This window comes from Eucalyptus grandis, chromosome 10 (assembly GCF_016545825.1).
Source record: "Eucalyptus grandis isolate ANBG69807.140 chromosome 10, ASM1654582v1, whole genome shotgun sequence".
NCBI classification, from domain to species: Eukaryota; Viridiplantae; Streptophyta; class Magnoliopsida; order Myrtales; family Myrtaceae; genus Eucalyptus; species Eucalyptus grandis.
Genome location: NC_052621.1, coordinates 23,803,135 through 23,819,448, shown reverse-complemented (window position 1 = coordinate 23,819,448; position 16,314 = coordinate 23,803,135). Strand labels below are relative to the sequence as shown.

Sequence of the window (16,314 nt, the reverse complement as noted above, 5' to 3'; positions counted from 1 at the left end):
AATAGCATATATGCTTAACGCTTTTTATATATTATTTTTATTTTACCACATAATTGTCTATTAGGCCAATAGAATTTGAGACAAAACCAAGTGCCCATAAGTCAACAACACAAAGTAAATACAACTTTTGTCTAGAAGGCCCTAGACTTTGGCAATAATCTACGGTGGCCTTTTCTTTTTTTTTTTTTTTGAATCTTTGCTTTTGAGTGGTTGATGAGACTATGCGACGCACCAAGATCGATAGTTTTTAGATAACAAGGGGAATTTAGCTCCAAGATGCTGGCAAAGTATAGACCCGCTCAGCCCTGTCAGTAGGACATGGACATTGTTTGGGTGGATTGTCAGAAAACCTCATGGCCAATTACCGGATACCAAATCTCCTGAAAAGTATATTTTAGTGGACCTTCATCTAATTGGACGCCCTTTTTATCCTTTTCTTCAATTTTTTTATGAGATTGCTTTTGGGGAAATGTATTAATCAGTCAACTGACAAACACTCCCAATTTCCAAAAATTTTCAAGAAATTTCATTTAAAATTGAGATTTCTCTATAGACATGCTTAAATTAGCATGCTTAAAGTACTAGTCGACACGCACCTTTTTGATTCATCAAGCAATTGGTACATACTTAATCAGTTAGATTAGATTACAAAATATGGGTGTCGCGAGAAGTAATGTGGCAAGCAACATGACTTTCTTTTTCTTTCTTCATTCACCAGAGGGGTGGTTGAACGGTCTAATGAAGGCTACCGTGGATTAAGATTTGGGGTCCAATTGGAGTGCAATGCTTGTCTTTGATTGGTCTCATCAAAAAGAACTATTCAAGCATTTCTTGTCACAGCTATCTTTCGTAATTGCCTAAGGTTGGCCAAAGTACTATCTTGTTTGTGGCACGTCATGTCATGACAAAAAATCAGCAAGTTTATAACTCAGAAAATTTCAAATAATGATCTGAATAAGTACCTTTTTTTTCTCAAAAGAGTTCCCAAAACGAACTTAATCTCAAATAAGAGCATAAAATAACTAGCATAATATTAAGTAAGAATATGAATCAAAATTTGAATGCACATTATGCAATCATGTTTCCATTAATTGAAAAGGTAGAAAATCTGATTACCTACCTAAGGCTAAGTCCATGTTTTGTTATGATTGTGATGCAAGTTACTGTTGTTGCGAAACTGTCATTAGTCATCTCAGTTTACGTGTTAACTAACTAAAGATTTTCAGTAGGCTTGATTTTTTTCTTCACTTTTATCTAAACCTAATAAAAGACCCGAGTGGCCTAAATACGTTTCCTATTTCTGAATTTTTTTTGGCCACCACATCAAACGCATCCAGAACTACCATCTTAATTTAAGCATTCAAGAATTAAAATAATCTTAAAAATAAAACAATATCGTTTTCTTAAATGAGTGCGATTCTTTTGCAACGAGTGTGCATAGAATGCAAACCTGAGAGCTTCTCACTCATTGTTCACCTAAAAAGCCCATTGATTTGCAGATATCAACACCTCATCTCCAATTAGAGTCTTAGCTTAAACAAAATTGCAACAATGAGATCACCATGTAGAACGATCCATTCTTCTTGCTTGGAAAAAAAGCAAAAGATTTGGATCATTTGAATAAGTAATTGACTTCACATCCTGTAAGGGACAAGTCACAAATCAAGATAATCAAAAATTTCATCGCTACCACACTTTCCCAGATTATCTAGAGCTTCCAATGTACCATGTCCATCACAAGCAAAAGGTAGCATTGGAGGAAAAACAATACACATAGCCCAAGTTAGCTTCCTTGTTGCAAATGGGAACGAGCTGCAGCCTTCTCCAATGCCTTCAGTCTGCTGAGTTCCATGCGAGCCTTTTGCTCATCTGAGATCTGGCTATTGGTAGAATTACTAGTCACCGTATTTGAGTCTTGTTTCTGTGATTCATTTGCTGAATCCAAGACATCGTGTCCTTGTGAGGTTGGAGGTGGATCCTGCAGAAATTACAAAAAAGAGAGTAAAAAAACAAAGCCTCTAAGTTCTAAGCATGCACATCGTTCATATAGCCTGACTTCAGCACACCTCAGTTGTTAGTGCAAAGAAGACTTGAATATCTGAGGAAGTTTTAGAGAATAGGAAAAAAAGATTGCGTCTATGTGATAGACTGACAATAACACAGACAAAACAGCTTTTGTCAATATATTCAGTAAATTTTGTCATGAACATAATATAAAACAAGTCAACCTGTCATTTACTTTTCGACCCAAAAAAAAAAAAACCTGTCATTTACTTCAATACATACTGAAATCTACAGCTACCACCTAAACATTTTGAATCCTATAACTGCAACAGGCAACAGCATGAACTTGTTGGAAAATGGTGAGAGCCTACATATAGAAAGTGAACACTTACTTCAATTGCTTTCTCATAGATCTCATCAAGTATGTCTTCTGGTAAGTCATTGGCATTGGCGTTATTTAACGATTCTCTCTCATTTTGTGTTGGTTCCTCAGCATCCATGAATTCAAAAGGTGTTGAAAGTCCTACAAAAGAGTGATACAGGATTTAGGGGCAACCAAAACATGCTGCTTTCAGATACAAATCTTGTTGCACAAAGGAAGTTCAAGGTTAGCTTTCAGAATTAGTCCAATGCTCATACAGAACCTGATGGCTTAATTGAAGCTCCAGAAAAAATGACACTACAGAATCGATCCTCTTCAGTGACTACTAATAAGTCGCTTGTCACACCACCAGAACCTGTGCTGCCAGCCTAAAGCTAATGCTGACCAATCTTCATATTAGTACATAGAATTTTAAAGAGAGCATTATCTGATTGGACCAACAAGATCAAACAAACTGAGAAAATAACCAAAAAAATAGATGCTCCTGAGAATACTAAGCCAGAAATCTGGAGTTGCAACAATATTTAATTTTGTGAGAATTTGCAAGATCACCGTCAACTGTTCTAAAAGCTTAAACTGTTAGATGGAGAAAGGTGTGGTTTTATATTTAGATATTCCATCACCTCTTCACGCTTAGTCTGGTCTTTTTTGCTTAGTACTAATCATGGACATATTTAATTGGGGAAACAAACAAGGGCTGGTAAGATTTGAACTCTGAATCTCCAGCTTTGATACCATGTGAGAATTTGTGAGACAACTGCCAAATGTTCTAAAAGCGAGTTGTTAGACATGGATTGATATTTTAATCTTCTATCAGGAGTTGATGGTGGTAGATTATTTCTAAGCCAAGCATAGAGATCCATCACAAGGAACGAATTTCAAAATCCATTCTGTAAGCATTTACTTTCCTCACAAAGAATGACATTCCATCAAGCTGGTAAGTAAAGCTAACCATCAATATTTGCACAACAGCTCGGAAGTACAGGAAAACCAACCCTGTTTTTATGAAGTAGTAGATTTCCATATGCAACACCTATTGCGTCTCGATCAGAAATAGTTAATGAGGCCAAAAGTGTCCTTCCAAAAAGTTTTAGAGTAAATTACAAGAATCTAGCTAGGTGGGATGACAAGGTACAGATGGGATCGCAAATGTCAAGGAACAATTTGCAAGCAGTGACTCTTTGCAAAAGACAGGCTCTTAGAAAGACAAAAATTAAAAAAAGTTTTAGACCACAAGAAATGGCAAACTATCTGTCTCACCTTGATCGTCGTTTACACCATCTTCCTTGGGTGGAGGTGGTTCATGCAACTTTGTTGGATCCCCACCACTAGCTACTCTCTCCCTTAATTCTCTGATGCATCTCTGCCAAAATATTGAACAGAAAACTATAAATAAATAAATAAATAAATATATACATACATACATACATATATATATATATATATATATATATATATATATATGTGTGTGTGTATGTATGTATGTATGTATGTCCACTGAAAAAATGTACCCAGTCCACATTTGTTCAGTTCATTCACTTTTCGTTGCAGATATCACTATTACTTGCTCATTTTTATGCTATCTCCATACATATAAAAAATCAGATCTGTCATCTGAAAGCCCACAATATTGAAGTCCCTTCCTTTCAGGGATTTTAGAAATCACATTAGAGAGGCTGATGTAACAGAAGCATTTGATTCAGGATCACAATTCATTGTACGGTATCATCAATAATGGGCTAATCTGCTAAAATTGTCTAAAGGTAATTGATGAAAGTACATTACAAAGTGATGGCTGACTTAGCCGAAAGGTGGAAAGAAATTACCAAGTGATGGCACTGACTCATGGGAAAAATGATCTTTTTTCATTGCCCTTTACTACAATATTGACACTTAGAAGAAATTTAACCCGTGTGGGGCATTGAATTACTGATGTGGCTCAAACGAGACAGATATATCCATAAATTATAAGTTCAATAGTCGCTCTTCAAACTGGTGTCCAGCCTTTACTGGACCAACTGCATATGTGATAGTCATCATCTCTCCATATTAGAGGTCATGACCCAGTTATTTCTTGCCAAAAGCAAGAGAAGAAATCGAAGTAAAGCATCAAGTAGGCAATGACATATCATCCATATAGGATATCAACTAATATATGGAAAATTTCTTTGGCTTTCTTTTTTTCAACTTGATCAGTCACAAATAGCACAAATGCCAATTACAAACAAAACATAACTCATCTACATAGTTCTTGAAAGTTCGATTTTGTGACCAAGCCTTGCTCTTATTAGAGATCCTGATATCCTATTTATTGCCTTGAAAAAATATATTTACTATATATCATACATAAAAAATAAACAGAACTTAAGGGTAAATGTAAAACTAAAAGTAGAACAAAAGTGCCTTATCAAAAGTTTCAGGACCTTAGATAAGAACACAATTGATTAAATTATGTTTCACCACAGCCTTTGATTGTGCTCACATTCCTCCATTATAAACAAATCCCACGTGTTAAACCTAGACAAGCTATACAGTGAGTACCGTGAAAATGAGATGGAATTAAGTTAAAAGAATCATTATACAGTATGTGTATCTGAGACAATGAGAGAAGAAGCATGTTTGGGGAAGGGAGCAAGAGGAAAGACAGAAGCTTAACCCATCAATATGATGTAACTTTAAGCCCAGAATGGTACCTTTTAACCTACAGTAGATGATCTCAGCACATCCAAAAACAAATGACAAAGACGATTGAAAAATGTGAAGAAAGTGGACTTTTGCACATTATGAATTAGAAGCCATAACTTTATTTAAACAAGTAGCACTGCTCCAAAAAGAAATTCCGCAACCCACACTGGCCAATTATGTTTGTGGATGTACCAGACAGATAATCATGGCAGAATAAAATCAACTGGCTTTCTAGGCACCTTGAAATTAGATCACTAACCATCAAGCAATCAGACCGCAATTTATAATTCCACAGAGCCATGTCATTTCTGAGGTCAATTAAAAGTATTCAAAGGCAGAGAACGTCTTCCTACTTTGGAAAGGGTTCTTGTCTGCTTAACATTTTATTACGGCTCGATCTATCAGGGTCTTTCCATTAATTCAAGACAGAAGTAATCAAGAATAGCATATTAGAGAATAAGTGCTAGTTAAGTAAGCCTAACAGGTTTTTTATGGCTCGATTTATCAGGCTCTTTCCAATAATTCAAGGTTGAAATGACTAAGAACAGCGTATTAAAGGATGCTGACAAAGAAGACAGTCCAGATTCGCCAAAAGAGGAATATTTATATTAGTATCTGACTCAGTCAGACAATAGTGCCAATTAAGTTACATAACCCTGTAAAATTCGGATTGAGTACAGGAATTAGTTCTCATCTCTAGTTCGAAGTTCTTTTGGATCAATTACCTTTACTTGATTTGTGGCAGCCACTTGTTCTACCTTATGAACAAACTGATCAAATGAGTAATAGGGAATCAAATGAGAGTGCCAATCCCGGTACATGCCAATTAAGTTTCCCAGATCGCTAACCTGCAAATCTTGAAAAAGAGCATTATGATAATTTTGTAAAGTCAAAAATATATTTTAGTAGAAAGACAGAAACAGCTCAAAATATCATCATCTAATCAAAGAAGTGAAGGTTATAAAATGAGAGAAAACAACAGGAATGTGGATTGACAATGATCTAAATTGTAACTTTTGTATGAAATACTTCTGCACTACTTAGCTAATAACCAGAATTTTGAGCTTGGGGAAACTGACTGAAAGAATATTTTACCTGGCTCTCTGCCCGCAAAAATTCTACTTCCCATATGAACAAAACAGGATACGAGAATTACAATGCTAATATCTGGACGATAAGTTTGCAGTTAGTTATTTTGATGAAAATCGAATGTGGATTTCAGTTATCACTTGATTCTTGTGTTGCTCTAGCAAAGGTCAACTCTTTCTGGTCATTACAATTACAAATTAATGATCAGCCCTCTCTATCAAAATTTGGAAGTATGGAAAGCCAATTATGGAGACATTACAGATGAATACGTGATAAATGTTCACGTAGCATGGACGTCATTGCTGCAGTCATATGTGATATCTTCAACTGAAACAACACATAACTTACCTATAAATATGTAATGCAATTAGCGAATGGGTGATTGAAAACATCTGTACTAGGACTATATATATTTCTACGAGTTAGGATTGTGGAATGGTTTATAATGTTCGCTACAGAAGTAGGAATGTTAAATCTTAGGAGACCCAAAATCCCTCAGTAGTAAACTTTAACTCGTGAATAATTTTAAGGAATGCCACATACACATGATCATGTAATTTGCAAGTTCATTGACAGCAAGTTCGGTCAGACCCATCTCTGAAGTGAACCGGAGAAAGTAATATAGTTTGAATTATCTTGCTATCTCCTTTCTTCTATCATGCATGCCTCAGGCATTAATCGGGATATAAGAAATGGGCATCAGAACAATGGAAAGCGTGACGGAGAAGATGACAGAGAAAGCGATTAGCACAGTGGATCCGCAGTCAATGCTATTAAGAATCTGCTAGACGCTTCCTCACAGAAACTCAACGCGAAATTGAAAGGCAGACTGCCGAGCACCGGCTTTCGAGGACAAACATCATGACCGGAAGAGAAAGAGGACCTCGTTGCCGCGGCTGCGGTACTTGAAGTTGCGAGGGAAGTGGCGGAGGACGTAACCGAGGCCGTCGTCGGAGAGGAGGAGCTCCGGCGTGAGCTTGGGCCGCTTCGCGGGGACCTTCTTCGGCTTCGCCGGCTTGTCTTCGGAGCCGGCGGCCCGAGCTGCCGCTGCTGCGCCGCCGGAACGGGGGATCGACGAAGAAGGAGGGAGCGTAGGTCTAGGGTTAGGGTTCGAGCTCTGGACGGGATCGGCCGTGCAGTCGCGGGACCAGTGGCCCGGCAGACCGCACTTGTAGCACCCCGTCGGCGCTGATTTTCCGGCGGCCGCCATTTTTTCCGACGGGGATCTCCGATTTGGCGCTCTCTCTCTGTGTGATTCCGTCGCAGTTTTTTTGGGGGGATTTCTATCGAAAATTCAGAGTCGCCGTCCAGAAGCTGTTTTCCCTCCATCGGGTTCGTTGTTTTGGCGGGAATGGATTTGGTTGGGGGGAGTCTTTTGGGCCGAATCATCCGGCCCGGATCCGATTATTTACTTTCTTCTATCCTTTTGCTTTTCTTTTTTTCATAGGGTCGAGGTACGTTGTCAAAACAACCTTTCATTATTCTTTTTGGTTCATACGATTAGAATTCTCAACCAGGTATCATAAGTTTATCCTTAACCGATTTTCGTCTTACATAAAATTTCGAAAAGACACTCTGTGTTGTATTTATCCCAATTGAATTTTCATTTCACAAAAGAAACCCAAATTATTATGCAATACCCTTCATTATCCCATTAAACTGCATATGCATTTAACACTCATTGCAAATCCAACTTGGATAATGATACTTCCAATATGAAAATATTCATGTCTAAAAATTTGGAATTTTTTTTTATGAAATGATGATTAGTTCGACTTAAATATGCCATCAGCTTATAGTTTCTTTTTATAAAAGAATTAGTTTGACTTGAATGTGTTATGGGATACCCATTCGAGTTTTTTGCGAGACAAAAATTATCTTTAAGTAAACGCCTCTTCAAATACCAGTTTAAGAATCTTTATGATATTTTCATTTATTTTTCAAAGCACTTGAGGTAGATACTCTGAAGTGATTTGCCAGCTTAAGTGCTTGGCGACCGTCTCACTTCGTTCCTTTTTCGTCATATTTTCTCCATTCAGTCCATACATATTTACCAAGAGATTCATATTCAACCATCAACGTCGGCACCAAAATAGCTTGACGATGTGTTGTGACCAGCGCGATCCACACAATCCCCATCTCATAGTGCAAATTGTCAACTTTAATGGCACAGATCATTCAAACAGTTCAGACTTTGTTCTTCGCAAGTCTAATCACCGAACATTACAAACAAAGTCCCATATGCCGGGAAAAAGAGCAAGAAAGCGCGACAATTTGTCATCTTTGGCGCGCCGGTTGAGACAAACAAGCATATACCTATATCATATCCTCGAACTTCCATTTTAATGGCTCGGGATGAACTCGCAAAAAATTCAGATATATACAGTATGTAATCGGCATCACCTCAACTTTAATCATCTCTCAATGTGATTTATAAGTTTAGCGTTCTTCGTTTTTCTATCCACAAGAATGTTGCCGGTTGAATCAGGAATTTACAGACCAGTCATAGTTTTGGTAGGCGAGGTGAATGGGACCGCCATCGCTTAGGAGATGCGTCAAAAGACCTGCCTTGGTTGCGTCCAAGTAGCTGAGGATCCACCTCGGGATTTCCCTGTCCTGTCCAAAATCGGCGCTGAACCTGAAACACACGCACAGAACGTGTCACGTTCGAGATGCCGTTTTGAAGTAAAGTGCAGACGGGACGAAGGGCTAAGTAGAGGTCACGTACCACTTCATGATTCGAGTGAGTTTAAGTGTCCTTTTCTCCAGGTCCACTTCAACCCCGCCATTCTGGAAAAACTCTCTGGCGGCACTTCTGAGTTCAGATTGGACTACTTGAGGAGAGAAGAATCTCACAGTTGGGCTCGACCTCGTGCCGTCACATAGACCAAAATGTATGAGGGGGTTTACTTTAAGAACAGTGAGCTGCAAGCATATGAACTAACCGTTAGAAGATTTTTCTTCCGACACTAGATCAAGATCTGCAACTACAACCGCTATTGTATAACTAAACAGTTAATCTTGGCACAATATGTTATATGAACTTGCTTATGCGAAGGCACCAACTACCTCTAAGCGCCTGTCTCCAGTGCCAAAGGGCTTGGCCAATGAGTAAGGAGGTCTCCGGTTGTTCCTCAATATTCCATTTCTTATTGTGCTAAGGGAGAATGGATACCCGCCGACTATGTACTGGAAGTCAGAGTCTACCGATCTCCTATCCATGATTCCTTCTGGTAGACCAACCCTTATCACAGCATGAATGACCATGGCATTATGCAAATTCAAGAAGAACGCCAGCCTTTCATCGGGTGAGAGTTCCAGTAAGTCCACCCGGTGAAGTTTTTGAGACAAATTCACGTATCTGCATACCATTAGTATTAGGAAATGAGGAGGGAAAATAGCAATTAACAAAATGCCTATAAGCGGCAGTCCATTGGCCTTTTATAAGAAGTTTAATAATGGATGGACGACTTCTGCATATAGCTTTATATAATGAGGAGAAATCCATGAAAGTTGTTATGGAAAAAGTACAAGAGCACTATTGAGTGAAATGTTGGCATTTGGTACAACGGAAGGTTTAGTTATGTATGTCATGTTGGCAGACCCTCATTTATGTTCACGGAAGTTCTATAGAATGCAAGACGAAAAGCAGAGTCTATTACAAGAAAAAGAAAGAGTATAATTCCCCTATGTGTGGATGGCTTTTACCTTTATATATAAACTCTACACAAGAGTTTCTTACCATTTACAACCAGGAATTTATCCGTACTTGCAAAGGTGAAATAATGATCCTATATGCATTTCTTGGATATAATTGTTACTTTTGCACAGCTCAAGAACATACTAGAGCAATTCATGAGCAGACGGAGACCTGATGTCAGATAAAGTAGCTGGGAGAACCTACTCCAGACAAATAAGATCAAATGGACAGAAAGTTATGTGAATTTTTTTTATTTTAATGCGTCTCAAAGAGGAACTGTAAACATTTTCTATGCTTAAAACTTGTTGACTTATTGCCCTAAGAGTGAGGGAACACAACGCATGGAAGCCAAAGGCACAAAGAACTTGATTGCCGTGCTTTAGGTGAAATATGAGTTGCTGTCAATATATGATCATCACCAGCTCAATAGCAGCCTCTGGGTTTAGTTCCTTTAAACATCTCTAGAATCGTTGTTTTTTCACACAAAAGATAGCTCTCTTTCCTTATTAAGGAAATGCTAACTGTACTGGTACTTTGACCTCTGGCAACAACTTAAGCCCTGTTAAGTCTCAGTTTTCTCATTCATAAGTTTAGTCAGCATCAATACAGATGGTTAGATATACTTTAATCTTTCAATGATCAGAGCTAACGGATTCTTTAAGGCTAATGGATACTTTGAGACTAAATGTATTATTTATTAATTTAAGATAAATGAATGTCACGGAATAGATGTACCTTCTGAACTCTTCACCTTTGCTTATGGCTCCATAATCAAGATGGCGCCTATCTTCAGAAGCATAAGACTCAAGTATGGCAGACATTATCTTGGTCATCCTTAAGCCAACTTCAGCTGCTCGCTTTGGTTCGCTGTCATTTGTAGATCCTCGGAAATTGTAGCATCTGGGAATAAATGGTTCGTGCTCAATGAAACGATAGAAGTGGTTTCCATCTTCAAAATCATTCTCCCTGCAGTAGCAGAAATACCAAAGAAACTATTGAGTTTAAGGCAGATGGATAGGATCATCAACCTAGCTGTTTCTGCAAAATCCACTTACCCAAATACATGATGGAAGAAGTGTTTCTTGGCCAACTTCTTTCCAATCTCAACAGCCTACCATGAGCAACAGAGGAGAAAATTAGACAGCAAGAAACTAAACAACAAATTAAGGACAGTTTTGGGGGAGCTTTGATGGATCAGAAACAAACATACATGTTTTCAGCTAAGCACATTACAATGATATGGGATATATATATGCATTTCCTTAGTAGCAATGTTAGAGCATAGCTGCATAAGGTCTAAACACACAAAGATCTCCTATACTTCTTTTGCACCTTAGTTGAACTATTGCTTCCATTTGTATCTGTTTGCAATATTTCTAACTGCTTGATGATAACAATTAGAAGGTTAGCTAGATTCATATTGAAAGGAAACAAAATTTGAGGCTTGCTTTGAATCATTTACTGTCAAACGATGCAAAGGGTCACTAATATCCAAGCATGAAAGTTGATTAAAAACGTCTGTATTGCGACCCACATATAACATATCCAACTTTTTTCTTTTTTTTGAAATCACCAACAGCTGCAACAATTTTGAGAGAGAATTTTGACTGGACTCGTTAGACACACAAGAGATAAGACCTTCATTTTATGACACGTGCGAGTATGTCACGATTAAATGGAGACCCTTTACACCCTCTTGTAAACTCACATGGAATTAGGACATCTCTAAGAATTAACACAAAGGCAAGTTATCAGCAGTCAAGCAGTATCTACTAATAAACTTCTCAGGAAGTTACTGAAGATTCACTTTGGTTCCAGTCAACTACAACAGCACATTACTATATGCAACCCGTGAAAAATGCTAATTAAGCTTAGTATACCGTAATTAACAGTTAAAAAAAATCATTCTGGACAGTTTCCCCCAACGGGTATTAATAGATACGTTGAAGAACGGAAGACACCGAAGCCTTTGAACACTATTAGGCCCCAAAAGAAAGCATGAACAGTTCAAGGTCAAAGGGTCGCTTTTGCCAGTGCGAGGGAGCCAAGGGTTTGGGACTGTGGAACTGCGAAAGTTTTAATAACATGGACCCGACAGAAACAACTGTTTTGAATGCTTCCAACGATCCGACCTCCGACGTCCAAAGGTATCATTCCTCGTCACGTGGTCGGGGGCTCCTACTCCATCTTTTTTTAAACTTTTTCATCCTCGATCAAAGCAATAATTTCAGCTCACGGGGCGAGCCTCCAAAAAAAGGCTGACGAAATGACGACAAAATCCCTTATTTGCTTTTACGCCTTTTGCGGTCGTTAAAAAGATAAAGTCTTAAAAGTTCTTTATCGGTTACCAGACAAAAAAGATATCATCGGATTCGTCTAGAAGAAGGATTCAAAACGTATCGAGAGGCTGATTTCAATGGGTCCGAAATTAATTCGCCAAGACAACTGACCGAAGCACGACCAGGGAAAAAAAAAAAAAAAAAAAGGAACAACGGACATTCAACTGAAGATCGAAGAACCCTCAACCATCCGCCATCTACTCGGTGCTTTGAATCTAGTTTTGTACGATTTTGTTTTGAGTTCGGTGAGCGACGCTGCGGTCGTGCAACCACACCCCAACAAAACAATGTGAACTGCCTAAGCCTCATCTCATTGTCTCCCACTTTTCCAAGTCGACAAGATCTTTTCAATACGCGCCACAAGCGCATATTTGGTGACTCCTACAAAATTGGACGACGCTATCAGTGCCCCTCGGGACACTCCATTATGTATATTATTATGAAAGAGATAACTCATATTTTCAAGCCACGGATTGTCCTAAGGTGCCCGCGAGTCCTGTCAACCACATCACGCCATTACTCTAATTGTGCGATGTGATATTTACTCTAACCCCTCGTTTTCTAGATTGTGTGAATGGAATTATTTCATGGGTAACGTCAACTTTACTCCAAAACTACCAATCTAATCATTCCACTCTCGATTTCAACTTTGCCCGCCGAGATTGATGCGAGAATTCCCGAATTCGGAAAATGAAGGGAAAAGGGTCACCAGCGAATTAGCAAAAATGCCTCGCCAAAAAGTGACATTCTGGAAACCGACGAAGTGATTATTACACCGCGTCCGCAGGTGCAAACTCCCCTTTTTCCACTCGACCGCCATCATGCCCACTGGCTCGCGAGAACCATCATGAAGCCAAGCGGGGTAGGGGGGGAGATGGTCATTTCGCACTGCCGTTTGACTTTGCACTTATGCCCCCGCTGAGATGCGGTTGACCGCCCGTTGCTAGCGACTTAAAAGCGGGATATTACTAAGCGACGCGGAATTAAAAAATTTGCCAACTATAATCCCTTCTTAATTAAGCAAGTAATCCCCGGTGAGTTCTAGTTTCCACAGCACGACCCTCACGTGATTCAACAAACTCGGCGCACGTGCGACGCCCAGTAACAGTCTAGAGAGAGAAAGAGCGGGGTTTACCTTTTTCCGGCCGCAGTCCAGGTGGTGGATGAGCACCTCCACCATCTCCGCCCCGGCGAAGCAGTTCTTCACGATCTTCATCTTCATTAGTCGGTCCTGGATCGGCAGCCGCTGCCGCAAGACCCTCACGATCCCCACCGCCTCGTCCGCCCGCCCCTCTTCCTCCACCTCCCCGGGTCGTCGAACCCGTACACCGGCGGCGCCGGCGCCCCCGCGGAGCACCTCCCCGCGAGCATCTCCCTCAGCCGCTGCTCGAACCCCCCGCTGTTCCGCAGCGAGTTCAGCGCCACCAGCCCGCCGAACAGCTTCTCGTTGAAGAAGATCTGCGGCACCTGCGAGCTCCCCGTCCGCTCGACCAGCTCCTTCTCCCGCTGCGGGTACACGTCCACGTTGATCTCCACGAACTTGAGCCCCCGCTCCCGGAAGAAGCACCGCACCGCGGTGCAGTCCCGGCAGTTAGACCGCGAGAAGAAGCTGATCCTGCCCCGCAGCTCCTTCTCCGGCCGCTCCTCCGTCTTCAGCGTCACCACCACCTTCAGCCCCGAGAGATTGATCTCCGTCACACCGTTGGGCTTGAAATCGGAATCGCCCTTGCCGCCGTCGTCATCGCTCCCCTTCTCCTTGAGAGACGACAGCCGCTTCACGATCGCGGCGGAGAAGCTGTTGCTCCGGTCCCGGATGAACTTCCCGATGGCCGGCATGTCGACCGCCGGGAGCCCGCCAGGCGTGGACTGCGATCGGCCCAATATGGGGGCGGCGGCGTCGACGTCCCGCGGCGGAGAGCGCGACATCGGCGGGGCCTCCGGCTTCGGGAGCTGCGAATGAGGCTGGATCACGCTGATCACGTCAGAGCCGCCGCCTCCGACGCCGCCGGCGGCCTTCGCCCCGTTACCAATCGCACGCTCGCGATCCTCGGCCTCGGCACCTCGGTCCTCCTCCGACTCATCCGTCGCAGGCGGCGAAGCCGGAGCCGCTTCTCTGGCGGCGCCGGCACCGCCAGCGTCGTCGGCTTCTTCGGAGGCGGGGTCCTCCCGGATCGCGGGATCGCCGGGGTTCCCGCTCGGCGGCTCCTCATCCGGCCGGGGGACAGATCCACCTCGCAGAATCCGTCGGGCGGAGGGGCAGCTCGCCGCCGCCGCCGGCGAGGTCGGAGCCGGAGGCGGGGGATTGAACGTCAATGGCCGGGGGGTCGCCGTGCTGCTGGTGGCCATTGATCGTTAATTCCATGGCGGAATCGGGAACGAGACGGGGTGGCCAGGCGAGGTTGTCCCTTACGATGGAGATACGCTCATGAAGAGAGAGAGAGAGAGAGAGAGAGAGCGGTGAAATCGGAGCGGGGGGGTTTAATGGGCGGAGAGCATTGGGGGAGAAGGGGTTTTAAATCCTCTCCCATTTTATAACCCAAAAAAAAAAATATATATATATATATATATAAAAAAAAAAAAAAACGCACATTGAAATCCTCGAAATATCTAAAAAATAAACAACCGAACAGGGAAGGAGTCAAAGACGTGAGGACATGGAGACCCTTTTCGGGGAGGGAGGGGAACGGGTTCGGTTGCGAAAACGGGCCCGGTCAGCCCGACCAGTCCGGCGATTCGATAACAACACATCCTTGTCGCCGCCGGCCCCAACGATGATCTCAGGTGCCCCCCTTCCTCCACCTCCTTCTCTTTTCCCCGTGTTTTCTCCCGATTGATCTTTGACCAAAACTGCGCTCCCCACCTTGCCCTCCACGTTTCATTTACGCATCATGAGACCTTGGAATCGTGAGGACTGGGAAAATTGCCGGTCCATTCCTAAGCTTACCGCACTTATGTGAATTCAGTTAGCTCTAAACTGTTTAATTTTTCAGTTACAATTGACTGAATGAACTACATTGAAATTCTCATTAAACTTTTAGCTCCATAATAGTAAAATTAAAATATTTATAACTGAATTAGCCTCCATAAATAAATTTATGACTAAACCGGTAATTATCCCTATTATAAAGAGTAGCGCAAAAGATCAAAAGGAAAAACATAACCAATCCCTAGCTCGATTCCTACCAATAAGGGAACTCCTGATGTGTTTATATCAAGGGAAAAATAGAGGAAATTTCCTGGACAAGCTTCACCATCAAGAACTTTTCATAATTCTATTAACAAAGGGTATTTAATTGAATTTTCATTAAGAAAATCCCCATTTTCACATTGAGCAAATTGGAAACCCCTTTTTTTGTTCGAAAGTGGAAATCCTTTTAAAAGCATTTTTATAGAAAATTAATAAAAAAATTCCCATATTCACTATGAAATCTTACAAGGCCACGACCCCATTATCATTAATTCAAATAATAAATAGCTTCCACATGTGTAAACAATATTCACTTCTTAACATATATTTGATGGAATGAGTTATTGATATTCAGTAAATAAGTTATAAATGATTTTAGAATGGTAAAAACTAAAAATAATATAAGCGTTACATGGATTTACAACTTTTCGAACAAGATAAATAATGAGTTCATAACTTACTTAAACTCAATAAATCTTTATTACTCTTTCTTCACACTCTCTCTCCCTCGCTCATCTCACGTTCGCTCACCTCAATTTTTCCTAGTGTTATATCAATATACGTCGAGTCAAGCATAGGTCATTATATTTATATTGCATGTAAATGAGTAGAAACAATTTAAACTTCGTTAATTCAGGTCGGATTATTTTCGATCCCATTTACCCATTTGACAGATTAAAAGCTTGTAAGGCCTTACTTGACGGAGTCTATTTCTGGAACTAACGACTTTGATAAACAAGGCAGGAGGGTATTGCCGTAATTCTATGACAATATAAATGCGGCCTAAGAGCCAGTCGCGGGAGCAACATAGCGAAAAAACGAAGCAACCGAGGAAGTCCGTTTTAACGGCACTCATCAAGGAGGAGGAGGAGGAGGAAGTTCCAGTTCCACTCACTGAGTGGACCGGACCGAGTCAAACGCCTTTTAC

The 16,314-nt window shown here is 41.0% G+C and overlaps 2 protein-coding genes across 2 annotated transcripts; both read right to left on the bottom strand.

Annotated features, from left to right (window-relative positions):
• Window positions 1-1,515: 1,515 nt before the first annotated feature.
• On the bottom strand, window positions 1,516-7,473 carry LOC104422329 (TIMELESS-interacting protein). Its single transcript, XM_010034626.3, has 5 exons — window positions 7,044-7,473; window positions 5,797-5,919; window positions 3,647-3,749; window positions 2,397-2,527; window positions 1,516-1,978 (listed from the first exon to the last, which is right to left on the bottom strand). The coding sequence occupies exons 1-5, from the start codon at window positions 7,368-7,370 to the stop codon at window positions 1,784-1,786; spliced, it is 879 nt and encodes a 292-aa protein (XP_010032928.1). The 5' UTR covers window positions 7,371-7,473; the 3' UTR covers window positions 1,516-1,783.
• An 847-nt stretch (window positions 7,474-8,320) lies between these two features.
• Window positions 8,321-14,694, bottom strand: LOC104422328. Its single transcript, XM_010034625.3, is given in 7 exon segments — window positions 8,321-8,798; window positions 8,889-9,085; window positions 9,230-9,521; window positions 10,596-10,826; window positions 10,916-10,971; window positions 13,335-13,505; window positions 13,508-14,694. Coding segments are annotated over 7 exon segments (2,139 nt in total). The 5' UTR covers window positions 14,546-14,694; the 3' UTR covers window positions 8,321-8,644.
• Between the last annotated feature and the right edge of the window lie 1,620 nt (window positions 14,695-16,314).

Coding starts and splice junctions, on each gene's coding strand:
- LOC104422329 (XM_010034626.3), bottom strand. CDS start 7,370: ATGGCGGCCGCCGGAAAATCAGCGCCGACGGGGTGCTACAAGTGCGGT. Junction 3,750..5,796: donor CTGCCACAAATCAAGTAAAG/GTAATTGATCCA, acceptor ATATTTTGGCAG/AGATGCATCAGAGAATTAAG. Junction 2,528..3,646: donor TGGTGTAAACGACGATCAAG/GTGAGACAGATA, acceptor ACTCTTTTGTAG/GACTTTCAACACCTTTTGAA.